Here is a 23,751-nt window from a genome sequence, read left to right on the forward strand (position 1 = left end):
GTATATTTTAAGTTTGTTATCCCTTCCTGTCGCCATGTTCTTCCCACATAAGTAGACTATTTGGGGATTGAGTTCACTCAACTGTTATTTAGTAATTAAAGAGAGACTGAGCAGCCATACTTTAAATTAAGATGAGTCAGATGATCACAAATCAGCAGGAATACTGTAGTTGAGATGTTGAATTAGGCCCGAGTGCCTATCCAGGCGTAATTTATATTCATTTTCTAATAGTCCTTTAAGTTTCCAGCAGCTGTTATGGTTTAGGATTTTGACAAATTGTTAAATGACATTTGTCTGACATATTTCGGGTTTTCCACGACCCTCATTGAGTCTGACAGTAGTGTAGCAATCAACTCCAATTAACGTTAATATAGATATAAAGATCGCAAATATATTTTGAGCTCTAAAGAAGTGATCAAAAGAATTGGGTTGTGGACAAAAGCTGCCAAAATGGCCATTCCATAGAGACATGGCTAAGTCCTCTGCTCCTGCGGGTTGTCAGAACCCACTTGAGGTGGGTCAAGATGTCATGTTCTGGATGTATTTTCAACATGTCCACATGTGAGGAGACCATAGATAGACACAGCAGATATGCTGAGATTACATATCTTCTCACAAATTCCCTAGAAAGACCTGGCTGGCATGAGGGGGACTTGAACAATTTTATCAAGCAGAAAACCGAAACCAAAGAGTGCTCACTAAAAACAAAAAGATGGCAGCCACTCAACGTGTGTCCTTCAAATCCTGGCGGACACTTCTTTCTGCTTCACTGCTAATTAACCCTAAGACACCACTGTCGGAACAGAAACTCTGTAGAATAGGAGCTCCGGCTACTGTATATGTAAACACAGGATCATAAATGATGAAACAATCCCGCTGCTTCAGAAGGTATCAAACAGACACAATTCCTGCTACTATGGGGTTTGTTGCCATGGGAACAGAAGGAAATGACAATAAGGAGGGGGGGAAATGAAAAAATTGAAAATGCAAGGTTATCTATTAATGGATACTCGGTGTACAAGATATGTAAATGCAGACATCCAGACATGAGCAGCGCAGGGAGGAGGCGATTTCTCCACCTGTTTTCACGCATAAGTATGGAAGTATTAACAATAATGTGTTTAATATTGTAAAAGGCTATAATATACAGGTCAATGCAATGCATATTACTCACAGATATCACAGCGTAATAGAATATTGATTAATTAAACCTTGAATACAGGATGTCCAGTTGTACAATGTTAATTTCCTGTCCCCACATCATGGAAGCATGACCTACAGCGTGTACTTTGTATTCATAACAATATTATTTTTTTCCCCCACATTTCATAATCCTTAAATGAGAGGAGTCTAAAAGCTTTTCCCAAACACGGAAGTTCTCTGCTCCTCCATTACCTTCCCTAAAGCCTCAATTACAACAAAAGGCCAAGCTTGTCATTGTGTGTGGGATGTTAATTCCCCTCCTGCAATGGCAAATTATCTTATGAAAATCTGCGTTTAAAATGACAATTTATCAAGGCCACAGGAGGAACAAAAAGCATGCAAGAGAGAAAAGTGCAAGAAAGTGAATATGCAGACAATTTCAAACATCGCAGAGAAGTGTAACCCATTTCTGTCATTTAGATCAAATAGATTGCTTCTAAGCTCTGCTATGTAAGGGCTTTTTAGAGGCACGCAAATGTAGAAAAGGAAAAGATAAGAATTACTGGAGGGTGAAAAAGAAATTGTGAATATCATATAAACATGATGTCTTTATATTCCATAGATTTCAGACAGCTTTGTGTGTCTCAAATGAAATATTTTCCATATGAGGCATCACTTAGTCCACATGTCTGCAGCAGAATCATGATGCGGGGTTTATCTGTAAGTAGACCTCAGTGTGGTCTGCCGTTGAGGACTCTTTCAATGAATGCCAAAAATAAAAATCCCTCACTTTGGCATGATTTCAATATTTCCTGTTATCATTTTTACTTTACACCTTCAGCTCAGGGAAAACCCTTCAAATCAAAAACATCACTGACGTTTAAAAACAGAGCTCCTAAACACTGGATGTCCAGGAACGGCTTTGCACAGACAGTTTTGCTGAGCCATGCGGCTGCTGCTGCATTCGTGTGTCCTCTGTCTGGGAATCGATCTGAGCAGTCCCATTGCCCAGCGGGAGGTGACCTACACCACAGAAAGACCTTTGCACCACAGGTGGAGCCTGAAGAAGCCCAAGAGGAGAGGTATTGACTTGAGCGGTGTCTGGACTGAATGACTGAGTTTCTCAGTGATTGGTACCTTCTTCATGATCATCTTTTTCTTTGTCATTTTTGATTATTTTTTTTCTTGCACTTGAACTTACCCATCCTCCCTGTCTTTCTTGAACTTTAACCATTCATGGATTTTTATTTTTATTTGCTTTTCTCATGTTGTCCTCTCGCACCCTACATAAATCATAAATGAAGAACTTTTTTCAATTCCAAATCTAGTTTTCTTTTGCAAATTAGTCCACCTTTTGGTACATGCTCATGTAAACAAATTCTTATTTGTGGCATTCCTCTGAGCTTTCATCACTCCTTTTATGCCTCCATTCTGGCATCGCTGGAGGCATTATAATAGAGGTATTATGTTTTCGCTATGCTTGTCTATCAGTTGCATTCTCATAAATGTGATATGTCTACAGGAATACCTGGTGGGGTGGGGGGGGTCTTTAAATTTAGCTGTTCACTCTGAGAACTAGCATGAAATCAAATTTTGGCGGTCAAAATGAAAACCTCACAAAATATTACCCAAAACTCAAGAACTGGTGAGATGATTATGGTTCCTCAGAAATATGAAAACGGATGTCGGTTATCTTCAAAATGGTCAAAGATTGGCTTAACTCTGAAATCTTAATATTCTGCAACGATACCTATCTAGTCATTTTCGACCGTTGGAACTCAAACCTGATGGAAATTCCACACATCTGTCGCAGAATTGGTGATGCTGTCTCGAACAGTGCGTTTGCATTGAGGGTCATTTTGCAATATTGCACCCATGTTAAGAGGTTAAAGAAGCCCCTCCCCCAAGTGGCTGCAGCAGCGAGCCACCCCCCCCCCCCCCCTACCTGTATGTGCATTTGCACCGGTCCATATTTGCATTAGGCTCAGCAGTGCTGTGAGCTCATTAATGCAGCTGATGAATAGATTTATGCATCGCTGCTCGAGGAGGAACCCGCCCGACGAGCAGCTGGGACTCCAGGACGCAGCCTCTAAAAACGCTGAACACTTCCCCAGGTAGCTGGTGATGGCGTCCGACTAGGCAAACACCGTTCGTCATGATACACCCGCTGGCCAGCTGATAGAGCACTGGGACAATATTTGGAAAGCATTATTGTGGATAGTCTTTACGTGTGTGTGTGTGTGTGTGGGGGGGAGAGAGAGAGAGACAGAGAGAGACTGTTTTGTATGATGCATGTTTTTCAAAATGCGGGATGTTGTGCGCATCCATCTGTGTTGCCGTTTGGTCGGATGCTCACAAGAGTTTTTGGGAATTTGCATCAGTATCCTAACATTATTCATGAATGCATATACACAAGGTGGTTAAAAGAAGAATTTAAAGTTTAGATGCATTTTCATGATATATTGGATTCTCATACAAACACACATTGCAGACAGATGTTTGCAGTAAAGACCGTCAACTTCTTTTCAAAATATTTCTATTATTTAAGTCATATTTTCTGCTGTTTTTTATGCACTTTGTACATGAGGCAATAGTTTAAATAAGATTCACTGAATAGAATTGTCAAGAATAGCATAAATATCAACAACAACAACCTATTTGACCCTTAGATCACAGGTTTACCCAATGATGAGACGGCACAAAGGGTCACCTTTAATCTCACGTAAAATCAGACAGCCAGACATTTGCTTTCGTTCTTTTCCTCTTTTACAAAATAGCCTCCCTTGAATTTAAAGTGCTCATCTTTTTTTTTAAGGTCAGCCTGTGTTTATACCTTCAAGACAAAGTATGCAGGATTAAATTTCAGGTTGTCATGGAAACCTTTTTTCTATAAATTGCATGATTTTATTTTTTTGTTTGGCTGATTTATTTATTTATTTTCCCCTCCGTGTTTCAGCTTTGTTCTCTCCTTGCACAGAGAACAGCGGTGCTGTTGTAAGACGGCAGCTGGCCCTCCACATGATGGAAACACCGCCGTGGCTTTGATGTGCTCAGCCTTTATGTGGTTCAGGTGTGCGTTTGAAGGTTAGGCTTTTAAAACCCATCTTATTTCGTAGGTGTTCTGCCTTCACCTGATACATTTTCCACATCTGGAAATGACTCACTTTTATTTTTTATTTATCTTCTTTCCATCCTCTCTTCTGGAGACTCTGGTCAATGTGGCATTTAAAAGTCTTTCATTATAATTACTGTTTGAATAATGCCATTATGTGGCGACTGGGTCCAGTATTGGTTTAATGTTGCTTTTAGAGCTTTATTTCCACAGCATGATATTTAGAATGTGAAGCGAGTGCGTTTTTTTAAGCATGTGTATCCTATGAGAAGTTAATGTTCTCAAGACTCTGATTGCTTTCCTGTGACCTTGGCCCAACATGGATGGAGGCTAGCAACTTTACACATCCTTTATAGATTGCATAAAGTTGTGCATCTTATAATTTTGTATCAGTGGTGTAATTTATTTTAGATTAATTGTTAGTTTGCACTGGCGGTGTAAAATCATTTTATTTTTGTTTTTCTAATGTTATGTTGAATCAATTGAGTAATTTAATATTGGTTTTATTTTTATTTGTATTGTTAAATTTGTATTGTTAATTGTGGATGATTTATGTACGAAGGACTTTCAACGGAAACAAGACCGCAAGGGCTTTTTTGAAATGCTCCTCTTAGACAGGATGTTTGACTTTATTTGTACTGTAATACATGCTACTGTGTGACTGTACTTTTACTCTAACATTCTATCTAATAAATATATTCATCATCATCATTGGCTCTTTCAATTTCACTTAAAAAAAAAAAAAATGTAAAACGTGTTTCAAATTCACATCAACACAAACTGAGTGAATTTGGGGCCTCGGCATCCAGAAACAAAAACCTTTGTTCATGATGTCACATAGTTCATCTTGACAACGTGGATACTTGATTAGATATTTGACAACTGCACAGCCTCCATGTAGCTTCGTTGTTAGCCAACACTGAAAGCTGTGGGGTATTTGAGGCTCTCTCTAAGCATGGCGCCAGATGCCATTTAACCTGGCTGTAAACGAGATCCCGGACGTGACAGCTTGCTGAATCACCGGATGCATCTGTGGGATTTTCTAACGCTTTCGAGCAGAGCCTGTCGGTGCACGGTGCACATGCATTACCGTTCCCATGCATGCGTGTCTCGGGGTCTGCTCGTCTACAGCGATGGGAGCGTGACTTACAGGAAGCTGGGACTGGCTCTGTGTCATTGCTAAAGCGCACGGGTGGGATTTGGGGAACAACAAGAGGATAGGAACACACACAGACAAAGGAAAGACATAGTGTGTACCAACTGAATAACAGGGTGAAGTGGCTGCAGAACATGGAAGCAATCACATATTCCTAAAGATGGAGCACTCAAGGAAAGAGAAATCACATTGTGTGTGTGTGTGTGTGTTTTCATAGCTGTGACTTTAACAATCTTCGCACACTAATCTAGTAAAGTGGCACTCCATGAAAATCAAACAAAGTCAAAGCTTATTCCAATTCCAGTTCCACCCAAGTGAATCCCAGAACACTGAAACGCTGTTAAACACCCACCCTGATCTCGCATGCATTATTGATCAGTTTTATTTTATACTACCACTGATATTGTTAAAGGACATCTTTAATTCATGTGGCTGTAATTTAATCTCAGTGCCGTGTTTGATGATTGTGTACAGCTGGTTTGATTCGGAGGATCATGAAGAACGTGTCAAGCAGCTTGTCTTTACGGATAATAATGTGTTTTATTTAAATAATTAGCCATCGACCCTTTAAAGTAGACGCATGTTGGATTATGGCTCACATCTCCGTTGTTTGTTGCATTTTCAGCACAGACGATTTTAATTCCCATGCACTTATCTGTGGAGGTGCTCGATACGATCTCAGCGCCCCGGCCGAACACGGGCATCGGAGCAGCTCCGTGTTTAAAAGGCTTCCACAAGGACACCTTGACAGCCCCGGTTGAAGGAATGGGCGAGTGTTACCCATTACGTCCTGCGATCAACCAATTTTTCAGCTGTCGTGGGAAATTAAACTGAAAAAGCTTCTTGTCACAAACTTGTTCCTCATTCGGTCTCCTGGCTGGGATCTTTCCAGCCAGACTGGGAATTCTCCTGCTTCTCCAACCGAGTTCGTTCGGTAAGATTTATAAAAGCCAAGGTGCTTTTCAGAGTGAGTCACGGTGATGCTGCTTATCACCGCAGTAGATCTTACTCCATTTGTAGCACAAGGTAAGCAGACTTATTCTATGTTGCTGCTGCAGCAAGCTTATGCCTGAGTGTAATTTATAGCTGGAACTCAGGTGTAGTCCTAATTTAATGATTGCACATGAACGCCTCTTATCACATGCTCCACTACGCAGCCTGTTCATTCCCTTTGCTACGGGCCCCTGTAAAGCGGCAAGAAAATGGATGGGTGAATGTAAGGTCGCCCCAAAGCCAGGAGGGTCCGGGTTTTAGTCCTATCTGTGTGGAGTTTGTATGTTCTTCCAGTGTACGTGTGGGTTTTTTCCGGCTTTCTCCCACTTCCAAAAACACATCTTAGGTGAATTAATCACTCCAAATTGTACGTAGGTGTGAGTGTGAGCGTGTGTGTTTGTCTTGCTGGCGTCTCATCCGGGGTGTACCCAGCCGCGAGGTGGATCAGAGGCTGCAGACGAGACGATTGTGATCATCTCATTCAGATGAATATGGATGGATGTAAGTGGCAAAAATAACTTTTAGACAAGAGGCACACATTAAATTCAATTCCAAGAAAATGCTCTGTTTTTCTGCTGAAAGTGTGCAATAGATGCTAAATGAGGTGACAGGAAACAAATAAGAAAAACTGATCAAATTGTTTGACGGCTGTTCGTGAACGGCGCCCGTGTGTGGGAGCCACCTGCTGTGTTTGTGTGAAATTAAGAAATGGATGCACACAGAGCAAAAATAGGAAATTGATTAAAAAGTATTGTGGCAAGCAATGTTCACGGTGAGAATAGAAAAGGTGCGAGCGCCATGCAGACGTCATCCCCATCTGTTGCTGCAGCAGGTTTTGTCCTACCTGGCTGACATCGGGGGGGCGCCGAGGAACCCCTCTGAATCCTCATCAGTTTGATAGCAAACAAATGTTTTCGAACTTTTATGCCTGTCAGTTATTTTGCTCTCGTAGTACTTTGACATAGTTCTTGATGAGGTTGTACATCCTTTACTGTGTATATTTTAACTATCCCTGTTTTCTCTGCCGAAAGCTTCATTTATATGCAGTGAAATTACTCATTTGACTTAACGTCTCATGTAAAATATGGTTCAGCAGGCGGCGTACTGCCAATTAGGTTTTAACTTGTGTCAGCAAAAAAATGTTCCTGCCGGTACGAAATCAGATTTCCGCACTTTGTTGAACTCACCAACTTTATTTCTAACTTCCTTCGCCCCGTACCTCATCTTTTACTCTGATCTTTAAATTTTCAGACTATCCGACCGTGAGCTTCACTTCGTTGATTCATGCACTTCAGTGAAATACCTGACACTCACCTGCCCACACATTAGAAATTGAATGGAAGAAAAACGGTCATTTCTCAATGCGAATAAGCAATGATTGGATAAAAAAAACAGAAAATGCGTTGAATGTTCATCACTTCATTCAGTCGAGTGTGTGAATAAGTGAATAACATTATTTTGAGCAAGATGAGCATTAATACTAAGCTGAGACAAGTAGATGTAATTTTTATTGACGCTTGCAACTAATGCTTGTCTGATTAAGACTCTAATTTGATTAGAGCTCCTCTGAACACCCAAGTATCTGCAGTAAGAGTGGGATTAGCGTAATCTATAAATGTCTCTCTGTGAAGGAAATGGTGGGAATTGGATCATATTATGAGGAGCGCTATAATGCAGTTTAGGGTTCTTAATTAAAGCGACGCCGAGGTGATTGCTGCTGAGAAAGCAAAAAGGACACAGACCTTCATTTTACATTAATTGGATGGCAAATAAAATGTAGACAAAAAACGCAAAGGAAAAACTATGAATTATTATGTAGGTGCTGGTTTTTATACTTCCTGCATTTTCTGACACTCGTGCTGCACTATGTGATATATAATAGAGATTATTCAAAAGGCTAATACATTTAACTTGAAATGTCACAGCATTACTTTCCAAAAGTGCAAAGACTACAAACGGCAATTCATATTTTATGTATTGATTATTTTTGTACATTTAAATATTCATACTGTGTGTTCTCCTGTTCATGGGATCATAGTTTCAGACGTTCTTTCTTCATTTGCACTCATTGCTCCCAGAATATTTATTATTCCAGATGATGGAAAAGCACCAGAAACACAGTAAACAAAAACAAAAAAACTTTTCTGTCTCAGACAGAAACATGCATGTCACATGGTGTTATATCCACCCAAAATACTGCAAGGACAGGCTCTACCCCCCCTCCACTAATATTTTTTTAACATATGTATCTTGAACATAGTCAGTCCGGTCAGCAGCAGCAGGGACGGTGTTCAGCAAAGGAGCCCGTAGCATCATCAACACATCTCTGGTGATTAGTCTCTGTAGCTGAAAGGCTCTCCCACATTCCTCTGTACTCCATCAGGTGACTAAAGAGCATATCTGTACACATAATTACATCATGAAATAAAGCCTGGGTTGACTGAATTTGTCTGTTTTACTTTGCTTTTGCTTGGATTATTCTGGATAAATTCATTTTAGCCATCAAAACTTATCCACCGGGACTTGGGTAATTAAAGAAGGATCAGTGATGAGCTGTTTTCCCAATGCGCTCAAACAAGTTGGAAGCAGGAATACTCCGAGGTTCGCCGTTTTACTCCATGCTGTACTGTTTGTGACCGACTAACCCAGATCCGCCATGATGCCTCCCCATGTTTTAACACAGGCTGCCAGATAAGCGCCAGATAAGTGCCCCAGATCTTTTTTTAAGCTTCTTTGAACTTTGTTCGACATGTACCTTGACATTTAATCCAATTGGTGTTGTATTAAAACCGAAGGCCTCCACATCTGGGAGGAGTTTCTACCTTCAGTTTTCTGACTATCTTGATTGAATGCAAGTAAATTCTGAATTAAAGGTTTGATCTGCATCTGTAATATCTGCAGATGCAGACTTTGAAACGTCTTTCCATTTGATGCGTCAATTGAACGACTGACTCCCCCTTATATTAAACTGTCATTAAAGAGCTCCATCCCTAACGGAGACTACTGTATGAACTTGTAAAGAAAGGAGTCGAAGCGGTACACAGTCCAAATGAAGTAAAATTGTAACCTCCCCAGTGCTTCTCAATAATAACTTATTTACCCTGCAGTCATTTTTCATTATTGGTGTGGGGGTTGAATAAGTCGTAGTCCATCCAGGTGGCATCGCTGCTGGTGAACTACATCTTTGAAAACTGAAATTGTAATACTTTTTGATAACCCCCCCCCCCCCCCCCCCCCTCCCCCCAAACGGTGGCAGATGTGTGTGACCCAGATAGCTTCCAATAATGAACAGAAGAGGCATCGGCGCCACATCCGCAGCAGACGTGCAGGGAATTCACACATACATGCGTTATTTGTTTGTGTTTTGTTAATTTCCCCCTTCATTAGTTTTGTTGACTGGTTAATGGCCTCCTCGGCTACTATTCCTACCTGCTGGCCTCCAGTTGTAAATCTCTAATGAGTCAATATCAGTCCACCTCGCGGAGAAACTATTTTGTATTCAGAGCAGTCAAAAAGCACCCTGACGTCTCTCACTGTGATTTATTGTTTCATTTATTCTCTTTTCATAAAAAAAAAAAAAGTAGGACATTGAATGCAATATGGTCGGAATATTCAGCCATGCAGAGAAGAATATGAACTGTGATGTGATTGTCTTGATAATCGTCGGCTTAGTTACGACACAGAAGCATTTTAATATTCTGCTGGGCAGGCGTTGTGGGAAACTGTCTACATAAATAAACATGAAGAAAGATGCATGTAGGTCTGGAAGCTCGTATGAAATGGTGTGGGACGTGCAGCAGAGCGTCATAGCTTGTTGCTATACGTAGCTGTGGCGCTAGATCTAGCCATTTTCCATTACAGTCTTGATTGGGTCTGTAAGCCTCGGCGCTCGAGTCCTTCGGAAAGCTTAGAAGGCTCAGCTCTTCTGGCACCTGAGCAACAGACAGAGATCAGGGAAGATCGCGCCATGAAAATAACATTTCAAATTTGGGTATCATTAAAATTATGCAATAATTCTGAGCAGGACCACAGCAAACCTGCTAGTGTTCAGATTACTTGTTAGAAATTAGCTTTTTAAGTCCAGTTTGCATCAGAAACATGTCCGGGAGCTGCACCTGAGCCTGTTTGCCATTCTCAATCTATTGCCAGGAGCCTGTGCTCTTTTGGTGGAAAAGTCAACTCCAGAGGAAAGAAAGAGAGCAGGAGATGCATGGCCATGTGTACTGATGAACAGTCTGAGAAGCCAGGTTTGCAGGCTACTATGGCATTTCTCCTTTACTGCCTTGTAACTTTTTTTGTTGTGGTAGGTTTCTCATTTAGTTAGTGCCAAGCTGCACGGGCTTTGATAAGGCTTCCTGCGCACACACACACTGATCCACTCTGCAGAATGTATGGTAAGATAACTGGAAAGACTGCTTTTCTATGGGCGTATAGACTCCAGGCATCACTTTACGCTCGGTGGAGTCATGCATTAGCTGGCAAACGTGGGAGTCTCTTTAACTCTGACTCATCGCATTAAACTGACTGCTTGGGATTATTGCTCACATCAATTATATGTTCCTAACAATGGTCCCACACGGGATATTCATTTAGAAAGCAAGACTGTTTAATCCATCACTCTCGTTCATGGTCGCAGCTCATCACATGACTCCTCCAGCCCTCCATTCACATTCAAGTAGCCAGTAAGGTTTTTATAACCTGGCAGTTCACAGGTTCCATTCTCCTCACCTCCTCAGCTATCTGCTGGTATTTTTAGATTCATGTTTTTTTTTTTTTTTTTATCTTTAATGGCTTGTTTGTGCTCTGATTTATGGAGGGAAAAAGTGATTTTCCTGCATTTCCAACATTCTGCATTCAGAAATACAAACGCAAAACTCAGTCTAGCAGAGGACAAAACAAACGAACAAAAACAGGAGCTAAATTGCCTCGGCATAAGTGTAAATTTAAAATGCTATAAAAACCGAACATGCAATGTGATGAATTTTAAAATAAGTGAAGTTAAAGGTTTAAGCATTCTGTCACAGCAGTCGCAGGCTAAATGTTGAAGCTCACACGCAGAGAGACGCTTTAAGTGGCTGCCAGTAGCGATTACGCAACACGGGGCTCTGCTTTGACTTGTGCAGCCCTTCTAAGATTGGCTCAGCTCTCTTCGACCTCGCTGCCCTCGGGAGCAAAGGGTGCCGATCACATTCATAATTATCTGGATGGGATGTCCATCGTCACCGCATATTAGCAGCACACGGACAGTATGACAGTAAATAATCCCATCGTTTCAGGGGGGGGGGGGGGGGGGGCGACGTACATTTAACTCGGAACACTTTTACATCCTGGAGGGTCTTGTGGGGAGGTTTCATCATCTGAAGGATTGAAGTCTTGGCTTTCCTTTCCTTCCTTCTGCCTTTTTGCCGAGTACAGCAGAAAGTTTAAGTTTGGTTTGATTCATCAACACATTAACTGAAGTGTATATATATTCTAGTATTTGATCTCTTGAAGGCTTTTTATCTTTGTCCCATGCTTAGAAACTTGCACTGTAATTAAACCATGTGAACATGCATAAAATACCACTTCTACACTGATTTCTAGGCGCTTTCCACACAGTTGGTCACAGAATCGCTACTGGAAAGACGTATAACTCTTGGAAAGTTATTGATTCTCTAGAGCGGAATTTTTAAAAGAAAAAGAAGAAAACTCATTTCACTTGTTTTTGATTCATTCAGTAGAAGTACTGTCTATTCCCGGCTGTCTTTTCTCAGTTTTTCCTCTGCCTGAAGTTTTTTTTTAAATGGGAGTTCAGAGCGGTGAAGAGGAACTGCGGCTCCGGGACATTGGGGCGTCCATGGGGCGAGCAGCTTCGGATCACTCACTTAAGCAGCCAACACTTCGAGCGGGCAATAAATGGCGTCCTGGTCCCTCTAGAACAATAAAACCGTGTTAGAGTCAGGGATGGATGGTCTGCATTACAGGCAGATCTTTCTCTGCCACCGCTGCAGCTGCTGTGCTCAGCAGAACAAGCGAGACTGTATCAAAAGACATTCACTCAGCAATAAAGAAAATGTGAATCGTAGTAATATCCAGGTGTAACATTCACTTACCCGCTACAGCCAGAGGCTTGAAGGCGTACAGCTGAGGAGGAAAGGAGGTCAGGAGTAATTTATGACCTTAATCATCTTCTGTCAGTGCAGCAGCACCGCTGGAAGATGTCTCCTCTTGTATAAAGAGCCTTGAATGTATATCTATATATATGCTTTAAAGAGAAAAAATAGAATTCCCTTTGTTAATGTCGTCATCTGAAAGGTCGAGGCGTGGATAGTTCTCTCCATTTCTAACATGTAAATCAGTGTTTGTTTCTGTCCTTCTGGTCCAGGGACAGGGATGCCAGCAGGCTGATGATCCCTCATCATGTCTGCCCCCCCCCCCCTCTTCCATAAAATAACATTGAACAGGGATTTAGTCAAGTCCTTGACTTAACTGCCTGCTCGTAGAGAGGAGCGCCCTTCGTCTTGGTTGTGTGGGTGTGTGAGGCTTCGCATGGTAAAAGGTCGCCGGCGATGTGGGCTGGTTTGTCATTGGGTGTTTCATTTGCCTCGTCTTTGCGCGGCTAATCAAGAGAAACTGGGGCTTCTGGCAGCTAAACAGTAGAGCAAAGCTCCCAGATATTAAAAGGAGAAAACAAAAATGTTATGTTGGCAGGTATCCCCACGAGTTGCTGTTCCGGTCCTTGTAATTGTGTGTTTGCCCTTTTATGAATCCGTGGACAGCTGTTTCACACGAGAGCAGCAAATGTAAATGAATCTGCTGCTGAGAAAACAGACAAGAACAACGACTGATTCCAGCTGCTTCAGGAAATGACGCTGCCTGAATGAAATGTATTTATGAGTAATTAGCAGCCCAGTACCAAAAGAGCAGCAGCAGAAATCAAACCAGATAGTCTGTTATTGTTTTATTTATGTTGGTGTACTGGCCATAGTATGCTACCTGATATCTCTGTACACAAATAAAGTGTGCAGGAAGGAAGCCGGTCGTTTTGCTCTGGAGTCGAACCAAAAGAAGAAGCAGAGTTAAATGTTGTCATAGATTCCTCATCACATTCTGTCACTCTGTCTGTTCATTATCAACGGGGGGCTGTTGGATAGAAGGGAATGATATCGATTCTGGTTTATTCTAGGAGGAATCTTAGTTATGTATTCATTAAAGACATTTTTGGGTTCCTTATAACCGTGTTATGACTTAAAGGTGGTCTCTGGTCCCTTACACTCCCCCCTGTCACCAGGCTCAGGTGATGCCAAAGCACTGGAAGGACATTAAAATACTGTACTGTATGTCTTCCTCCCCTTTGTGTCTCTGTAATTTCCTGCTCTCCATTTGTATCTGGTCCTTCACAGCATGGGGTAGACATGGTTTTCATAATTACTGATTTCAAGTGTGAAGAGAAATGCTGCGCGGCGCCCGTGATTAATTTGCGGTCTCTCGTTTCCTCTGCACCTCACCAGGCAGAGACAGAAACCCAGAACGGTTTCAAGCAGGAGCTCTAATCCCACAGCAAAAGGAGGACGGGAAGCATGACAGGCTTTAAATGAGGATGTTTTGTTTTCACATGGATTCAAGGATTACTTTTAATTAATTGCACCCCTGCACTGGAAAAGCTTTGCGGAAAGAAATTATGCAAACAAAAATCAAACCATTTCAATTAAATGAGTTAACACTCAAGGACACACACAGTGCAAGCACAAACACATTCATTCGCTATCGATTTACTCTCATTTTCTCCTCCTGCTTTAAAATACAATCCAGTTTTTTGTTTTGTTCTTTCAATCCAGTTGGCGTTTCCGGTCCTCAGGCTTCGGGTTGTGTAACGGAGGCTAATAAACGATCCTCTTTTTTAGGGAACACATGCACCATGTCGGAGTACAACAGACTGAAGAGCATGCTGCTGGATATGCAACATGAGGTGCCGAAGACAGGAGAGCAGAGCCAGAGAGACATGGAGGAGAAGAGAGAGCTGGTGAACGCCATGTTTCAATACCTGGATGTGGATCGGGACGGCCGGCTGGTCAGTGATGAGCTGGACAAGGTACCGGGAGGAGATGAGGAAAAGATGAATAAACTAGAAAAGCACTCGGAGTGCGCAGACCAAGCACCTCAGTCAACCTATATTGTGATTTATACGAAAATAATTGTTGCCCTACATTTTCTTTAATCTCTATTTTTTCATTTCTTAACCATGAAAATAAACCTTTAGCAATTGGTTTCACATTGAAATAACACTTTCAGTAAAGGCGGTTTCTTCTAGATCTATATCCAGAGCTTTTGAAGATGCAACAAATCAGTTTGTCCACCACTAATTCCACAGCTTCTTGGTGAAGGCAGCAGACACAGAACCTCCTTTGTAGAGATACTATTGACAGGGTCCAAAAACAAAAGCGTTTTGTGAAAATTGACCCCGATTTCACCTGGATCGCCTTGGCGGAGGAAATTAAAACAGATGGGAAAATATGGAAATTTATCCAATTAAATGTAAATTTAAGAAACACTACATTCAAGATGAAATATATTTCAATAAAGAGATGTGACTCCATCCCAGCTCACATTTGGGGCATGAGTGACATGTGGCTGGAGTGTTTAATTATCTTGTTTAGTAAGGTCATCATCGCAGCGGGGACTGATTGGAAAGGGACGTCTACAGGCTGAGGAAATGAGATTGTTGCGGGCATCATCTGGAGTCAGGGAATGGGCATCAGGGTTGGGTGTTAATTGGACTCCTCCCCACAAATGCTGTGGATTCACTGCTAGAATTCAGTGAAGCGTGTTTGACGACAGATTGCAGGAGAGAATAAACTGTTGAAGGTTCTACAGGCTTAAGAGCTCAGTTTAAATGTGCTTCAGCACTTTCTTATTTTGTGGAAAAGTTTTATTAAAGTTGACCTAAAAATCTAACGTTCATGGTAATGAGAACACTGAAGCGATGGAGTGAGTTTAGTACCATTAACATAGACTAAGTGTTCAAAGTTTACAGTTTTAACTTCATAAAATTATAAATAAATTGTTACAATATGATAGTTTGAGAGACTCAGTGAATTGGACACAAAAAAAATCTTCAAATAAATTAGACTATCAACTTAGTGATGTGTAGAAGTGCTGTGAGGGATTTAGAATAACCCTTTATGCAGAGTCAATATATACTAATCCATTTTATGCCACCGGTGCAGCAGTAATATGCATCAGAGCAGCAGCAGGCGGGGGGGAAGACGGGAAACTGTTGCATCTTAAATAGAGCACCAAATTGGGAGGGTGTGTTTGATGACACTTGAGGACAATGAGGCATATAGTGTGTGTGTGTGTGTGTGTTTACGGAGTGCGGCTCAAGTGTTTGCCTGAACCAGCTCACAGGCTTCACTCTATTGTCAGTGAATGAAAAGGCGCTTCTAAACGCCACTTAAAAAGGGAATTACATTCAGATTGAATTCTGGTTTCAAATCACTGTTTGCCGTGCTGGAACCCACTTTTGGAGCACTCGGGAAAAACAAGGAGTGAACGCTGACAGGAGACGTTTGTGCACAGCTTTAATCACTGCTTTTTAAATAAATGAAGGCCTGCAAAGTTCCTTACGGACATTCACCGGCTCAAACATGGAAGATTCTGAACCTAGGAAGATGCTGCCTGGATGAGTGCGGCTGCATCCGTGATCATTTTTTCTGACCTTCTCCTTGCATCTGTTAGATCTCTCTGAAGGAGCAGCTGGCCGCCAGCCTGCTGGAGTGCACCATGCAGGACCTGCTGCGTTACGACGACTACAACAACGACGGACGCCTCAGTCTTCACGAGTTCTACACAGCTTTCCGTGAGTCCCAAGTCTCTGCCGTCTGTCTCACCCGTTCGTCCGTTTGTTTCCTCTCATCTTTCATTTCTTGCCCCTCCCTTCACAAAAGCAGCAAATTGCTGATGCAAAGAGTACATACATATTTTTTTATAAATGTTGCACATATTAAAACCCCTTAAATCTTATTATCATTTTCTGCAGTACACCATGGATTAATTCAATTGTTTTGAAACCATACAATGCAATATTCTTCCACGTCTTTTCTACTTCTACTTCTCTCTAACCATTAGCATAAAAGAGTTTCAGCCACAGACAAACTGTAATTGCACAGCAGCCCATGTGCCCAGACCAAGCCATGATTACAGCATCTGGAACATCCATAATGGCCTTTGGGGTTCAGACTGAGTGGCGGCTGAGAGGCAGGTTTCACCTCATGACCAATAATCCCAATTACACTGCTAATGCCGCTGACGCATCACGGTCAAATTTGCTGGATGCTGCGACGACGTGCTGCGAAGCCTGCTTTCCACGGCACGCATTCTGACTTTGCTTTTAGCCACAAACTGCCCTGGAGTAACTTCAGCAGCAGTTACAGGTGGCAGGCGAGTATTCCCAAGGCTTCAACTTCAGATCGTGCAGCTCCATTAAGCCCCATCGCTAAGTCAGCGTCCTAAAGACGGGCTTTAATGGGATTCACTGTGCTGTTATCGTCTGACACCCCCCCCCCCCCCCTCACCTTCCAGATGGCCAGCGAGCTGACACTGCATGTCAGCCATTCACATGCAGGCCAGCCTGCAGGGGGTCTGTGCAGTGTTTGCTAATCCATTTCATGTTTGACAAGCAGTTGTAGGAATAGGTTTGGGCCAATAAAACAAGCTATTGATCAGATGATGCTCAAGGTTAAGCGTTGGGCTGCAAAAAGGCAACACCAAGAGGGAGTGATTCTTTTTGAGGGGCCCATCTGGTGATGTGGAACTATGGAGGTTTTTGGCTGTGTGAGTGAGTGTGTGTGTGTGTGTGTGTGTGTGTGTGTGTGTGAGAGAGAGAGAGAGAGAGAGAGAGATGTAGGATTATGGGTTTTCTGGAGGTGCATCCAATGGCCTGGCAGGCGATTGGTCGAGAATACAGCAGCCAGGAGTCACAGGTGTGTTTAGCATGGTGGAAATTTACAATATGGTCACAAGCTGGGAAGACTTCTGCTCCCGCAGTCACTGAACTCGTGTTTGTGATCGGCTTATTTCGTTCTGTATTTAATGTACAGACTTTGACACAAAGCTTTGTTGCCACCAAAATCTATTTTTCCCTTTTACAATAAATTGAATAGTGAGGAATGGAGAGTGCCCCTTTGGATGACTGCATTGCTATTGATTATTTTCCTGGTGTCTTTTTTCACTTTATTTGCTTTTCGACACTCCTCCTTTGTTAAGTGGAGCCGTTTCCGAAACACCTTTTTTTTATTCACTTTGTGGATTTATTATTACAATCACAGTCCAGAATGGACCAGTCCTCATTTCTCATCCACAGCGATTCTATTTGTTTTGCACAAACCCTTTTATTAGTGGAATTACACGGAGCTAGTGGGCTGCGTTGGCAGGACCACTCAGGAGGGCTGGCTGATGAATCCATAGAGCCATAGAGTAGAACAGCGAAGAGGAGAATGGAGGTACAGTTGAGTATCACCTGGAGAAACAGAGTCGGCGACGTCTGATTGGTCAACAGGAGAAATTGGAGGGTGTGGAAATAGAGGGGAGGAAATTAGTTTTAGAAGGTGGGAGGAAACCCACAAGAGCTAAATATGCCTGGCAGCGGTGGGATTTGAACCCCCGGAGAGACTGGAGCCTTAATCCGGCGCCTTAGACCGCTCGGCCACACTACCCTTCCTTGTAAGACTTTAGTGGATGCATTCAGAGTAATAAGAAGTAGCTTAAATACAGGAGTACCAATAGTGCAGGAGAGAGGTGCTGCAACGTGAGAAAGACACACGGGTGGAAACAATCAAGAGAAGGATGAATCAAATCAACAGACGGGAACGGGAGGTTCTGTCAGGTTCCACGAGGTTTCGTTCCATTTCGCAGCTGTAAAGCTTCTTTGCTTCCCAGTAACGTCTGCTGAGGATCGATCGTCATTTTTCTGCAGTTTGCTTTGAATCAGCACAGACGATGGCGTTGAGAACAGACATCCGTTTTACAGAAGGAGGTGCTGCGTCGAGGGAGCCTCAAGCTGAGCGCCTCGTGGAGCTTCATTGTTGTTTCCTCTCCATCCAGCGTATCTTTTTATTGTATTTATTTCTTTGTGTTTCTCAGTCATCTCTTGTGCGTCTTTCTCTCCTGTGTTTCCTTCCTCGTTATCCCCTCGCTGTCGCCTGATGCTTCATTACCGCTCACTGGACCTCTGCAGCCCTTTGCCGGCGTGTGTGTATAAGGATTTTTTTTTTTTCTGGTGCTTTTCTAAGTGGCTTCTCCTTTCAGGGGTAATTGCCCAGTGGCTAGCTGCAGCGGGGCTATCGGAGCCATGGTCACACTTCCTCCATGCTGTGAGAGGGATTTTGAACAAACGTTGTGGATCATGTTTCGTGTGATCTTCAAGTTGGTGAATAGGATTGTGCAACAACGACTTGAAATTTGAAAATGATCATGGTGCACTTTAGTTTCAGCTCTGATTACACCATCCTGATGCATTCCGGTGCTCAGTGGCGACGACAGTTTTGGTTTTGACCTATTACCCTTTACGACATTGAATTTCTAGCCTCCCCTCCCATGCTTCTATCTTTTCTGGCTTTCTCTTTCCTTCGCATCCTGCGGCTCTTGAGAGCAGCGAGTGTGTTCCGGCTGCACCGTAATTCACCGACAGCAGCCCCCGGGCTGTTAGCGGCGCAGCATGTGGTCTGCTTTTATCTCTCCTTTAACTCCCTCTGTGGGAAGGAAATCATTCCTTATCATGCCTCCATTGATTTGCTTTCTTTGGTGGAACAACCCCCCTCCCACCCACCCATGCAGTCTCCCTCCCTTTGTCTTTTATTAACCAATTTCTGTAATTTCAAACAAGCGCCTCTCCACGTGGATGTGTGCGTTTTGCTCCCCATTTGCTGCATGCCCGTCCTCCTCTCACCTCCTCGGCTAAATCCCCTCCAGCGTCCACCTCCTTCATCGGCTTTGAAAATGTTCTCTCAGAACAAAGGAGATAAACGCAGCAGTGAAAGGGGAGAGGAAAAACTTCAAGTTACAGTGAAGCAGATTCACAGGGCAGAAATAACAACCAACCTGGGTCAGAGTGCAACCACATAATCCGTCCAACCGGGGTGACCTCGGCTTCAGCCGCTGCGCTGCTGTGGAACGTGTGAGAGAGTAAGATGCAGCTTCCTTTGGGCCGAACATCCGGTCCCTGCTGATCATCATCCATTTGGCTTGATTAGTGTGTAAAGGTTGTTTTCAACCAACAGTTGTTGTGCTGTCCTCGCCCTGAAGTATTTTCACCGGCTAGGCAGCTAGATAAGGACGCTCCAAATAACCAGACTTGATTTCCGCACTCGAAGCTTACTCAGTTGCTGAACTTGCAAAGGGCAGAACAGTTGTTCTGTCCTGTTTATGCCGTGGAGCTAAATAGAGGTCAGCGCCGACATCGCTTCACTGAACTTCGGAAATGGCACGGCAATCCTGCTGTAAGGAAATATTTGGCTATGAATAAAAACCGCTTTCAGCTTCTCCATATTCGAAAGGAGGGAACTGTGTTTAGATATAAGGACTACAAATTCTGAGGAGGCAGAGCACAATAAGACATGAGGATATTATAAAAGAGGAACAAGGAGAGGAAGGAAATGGGAGGCTTACTCTATATGTTTGCTCGATGTAGAATATGATTGTGGAGCAGAATGGAGCAAAAAGAAGAGAAAAGAAGAGGAAAAAACAGGTTTTAGAAATACTTTAGAAAAAAGCTGATTATGACAGGACCGTAAACCAGTCAGAACATCCAATAAAAACATGGCGGATCAGGACAACACGGTGGTGTGGTGGGTAGCGCTAAAGCAAGAAGGTTGCAGGTTCCAATCCAACTTGGGGCCTTCCAGTGAGGAGTTTGCATGTTCTCTCCGGCTTCCTATCAACACCAAAAACATGCAACTTAGGTGAATTGGTTACGCTAAATTGTCCATAGGTGTGAGTGTGTGTGTGAATGACTATCTGTCCATGTGTGGCCCTGCGATGACCTGGCGGCTTGTCCAGGGTGTATCGCGCCTTTTAGAGGGCAGGAAGGGACTCATATTCCATCTCCGCCATTCCTGTTTTCCTCACTAATGCTTTATGATGCAGCAGAAGAGTAAGGACGGGGCCGGGTTGTTCAACTTTTAGATGTGTTTGATGCAGTAACAACCGTTATTGATATTTCTGTGTGATGTGCAGCATTTCCATGCACGTGACCAAAACACATAACGTGGTGACAATAGTTAGGCTTTACGCCCACACACAGACACACACGCGTACACACACAGCTCTCAGTGCTTCTCATCGGGCATTCTGTCTGGGTTGAGGTTAACCCTCGGGTCAGGTCGAGCTGTGGTTCCTGCAGTGCAGAGTTGTGTTGCAGGCCGCTAATCTCTCTTCTCCTCCTCCTCCTCCATCTCCCCAAGGCCAGAGGCGCTTCAGGAAGAAGAAGGGCCACTTAGCCGAACTGTCGGGATACGCCTCCGTGGTTTACAATAGGAGGTATGGCTGGGAGGAGAGGGCTCATCAGAGGTTTTATGCTAATATCAGATGTGAGTGTTGCATTAATGAATTAGGGCTCGTTGGATAACATGACGCATGGGAGATGAGCACCAAGCCATCAGCTTTCTTCCATTAAGCCTCTCAGCGCAGGAGGATTCTTTGGCCTTCTGAGCCTGAAAATGTCAGTTTAATCAAAGCAAAAGGTACAAAAAGGACGTTTCTGTCTTTGGTAAATCATGCATTTATATTCTCCTAGAGACGAGACCTTTAAGCAAATTGTGAGATGGACTTTAGTTAAATATTTGTTTGCACATGAATAAATAAAACGGAGACTGATTCCCTTTTTAAATCAACACATTTAACCTTTAATCAAAAATAAATACAAAAACTACGTACGTAAAACCTGCATGGTCACTAATGATATTTAATAAAGTTCTTAAATAATTTTTCAGTTCATCAAGTTCAAAATGAACTCTGTCTTTTTCTGAAATTCAGTTGAGCCGTGCTAAACGAAGGAATTTAGAAAAATCCAAGGTTTTTTTTTTCCCTCCATGAAAGAGTGAAAGAGAAGTTGGGTATTACACTCGACTCCTGTGAAATGATGAAGGCTCGCTTTCATCTCAGGGCTGACGTACTTTTGACCTTCAGGACTCAGAACACGAGGCGTGTTGGAAAAGCTGTGGAGAAATGACTTGCAGTGTTGAACTTTGAAGCAGGTGTTGATGCCGTTTTAAATTTGGCTGCATGTGTAATCCTTAGCTCTGAATTTGAAAGGATAAACACTCCGGCTATCCTTCTATGGCATCTCCATTTAAAAGTCATGACCAAGGCAATGAGAGGCAGAGCGGGACTAGACTGAAAATGAAAGGCTGATACAGGAAGGAAGACTGACAGGAAGTCAGTTAGTCACACATTTCAAGTGGTTGTGAGTAGAAAAAACAGAGAGAGATAACCAAGGCTGCGTGCAAAACATCAGCGATGAGATGAAGTGGTGTGTGGAGGAGAGAAGGAGGCGCAATGAGGTGGAGAGAGAAACTCCAGAAAACCGAAGTGAATCAGGAGGAGAGGATCCATCGGTACCTGCGGAGGAGATTAGGGGTCTGCAGTGTGATTAATGAGCTAGCCGCTGATTGCTCATCGCCATCGCACCCCCATGAATAATCACCACCCTAGCGCTCTTAAGATGAGAGGCTGTGTGTGTGTGAGAGAGAGAGGATTAGCTTGTGTGTGGGAGACACGGAAGGAACTCAGTGCAGGTTCTTAGGATTAATTGGCGGAGTCGGTTATTGATTGATCTTGGATAAGGACATGCGTGTACAGTCTGATATCCACCGACGCGTTTATTCAGCATGTCGCTGCGCTGGAATCACGGCTGATGTAAGTACCAATGGCGGCCGCCCACCTACAGAGAGGGGCCCGCATGCTGGATGCACACTGAGATCACTCGTACACACTGTGGGCTCCCAGTGGGAGGCCTGTCTCCTGTCCAAATCCACCTTTTCCTTGTCTCGGCCTGATTCAAACAATGAATGTGGAAAATGCACTCTTAAAAAACACAGTATTACATTTTTGTGTGACACTTTGATGGTAATCCTTCAAGTGTAAGACATCGTCATCGGAGTCCGCTCATTCTTATTGGTAGCACATTGGAAATATCTTTGGTCCTAGACAAGTAGCCCAAGCCGGTGAGCCTCAGACATCAGCCTTTCCTCATAAACACTTGGGTGTCCGCTTATCTGCACAAAAGACTGCAGCAGCGACTTGATTTCCTCGGGTGGCTGAGGCTGCATAGAGCGACTCCCAAATCCCGAATCCCATGATCAGATATGGTGTGACAGCATCGCTTCACTTCACATTGCGGCTGAAAAAACAGGATTCAGCCATGAAAATGACAGGACTGGAAACGTCAAGTTATTTTTACTCTATTTTAACCCCCCCCCCTTCTCCCCATTCAGAATCTGCTTCTCATCATGCCCCCCACCAAAGGGTCAGCAGAGGTTCACCACAGTCCTGTCAGCATGTTGCTGCGGGACAGGGAATCAGCTGTCCTCCGATCCTGTCCACCTAAAGTGTGCGTCACATAATTGTGTTTAATTTAAAAGAGATTTCCACCGACTGATAGAAATCGTGTTTTGGTGTCGCTGCCCCTGCTGCTCTCCTAATTAGTGGCTGAACAGATGTTTCATTTTGTTGAAGCAAGTTAAACATTAAAAAAAGGTATTTTAATTACGTAGGTACTGTTTGAATTAAAAAAAGAGTCGATGTGTGATCAACTGAACAGCGAGCTATAGCGCGTGCTTGGTTTCCGGCAGCTTGTTTTTCACTCTTCCTCCCATCCAATGCCTTCGCACCTGGGAGATCTTCTGCCTCAGAGTCGCTTCCCTTCTCACCTCACACCCTGTTGTTTTTTTTTACTCCTTTGCTTTTGCCCTGTGGTGTCGTTACATCTTTTGTCATGCCTTTCTTTGTATTTCCTGAGCCTGTTAAACATGTTTTTCTCTTGCATCTGAGCTCACATTTTACTCTTTGTCTTTTTTCTCTGAGTCCCATCCTTGTCTCCACGTCTTTCTTCCAAATTTTGACCTTGCTCTCTATTGTTTCTCCCTCTTTTTAGATACTTGTGACTGTATATCTAGAGCAGGATGCAGAACTCTTGCTGTTAGCCTGCCCGTAGCTCGTTAGCAGGGCTGATCGATGAGTGGAGCTCACGAGTTTTCAAGTCAATTCCAAAGAGTCAATTACTAACTTACATCATATTTGGGGGGGGGGGATTTTTGGATTCATTAGCTAAGTGACGTCCTGGCAACTTCCCAGAGTGAGACAGGTCAGACAG

The 23,751-nt window shown here is 43.1% G+C and overlaps 1 protein-coding gene across 1 annotated transcript in view; it reads left to right on the forward strand.

Moving 5' to 3' along the window:
* fstl4 (follistatin-like 4) overlaps nucleotides 1-23,751 on the forward strand; it is a 93,035-nt gene that overhangs the window by 49,752 nt on the left and 19,532 nt on the right. The window contains exons 4-5 of the mRNA XM_068744661.1: nucleotides 14,288-14,475; nucleotides 16,122-16,242. Of these exons, the coding sequence (XP_068600762.1) occupies nucleotides 14,288-14,475; nucleotides 16,122-16,242 (309 nt within the window). The remainder of the gene's footprint in view (nucleotides 1-14,287; nucleotides 14,476-16,121; nucleotides 16,243-23,751) is intronic.

The sequence above is a fragment of the Brachionichthys hirsutus genome, chromosome 10 (genome assembly GCF_040956055.1).
Source record: "Brachionichthys hirsutus isolate HB-005 chromosome 10, CSIRO-AGI_Bhir_v1, whole genome shotgun sequence".
Taxonomy (NCBI): domain Eukaryota; kingdom Metazoa; phylum Chordata; class Actinopteri; order Lophiiformes; family Brachionichthyidae; genus Brachionichthys; species Brachionichthys hirsutus.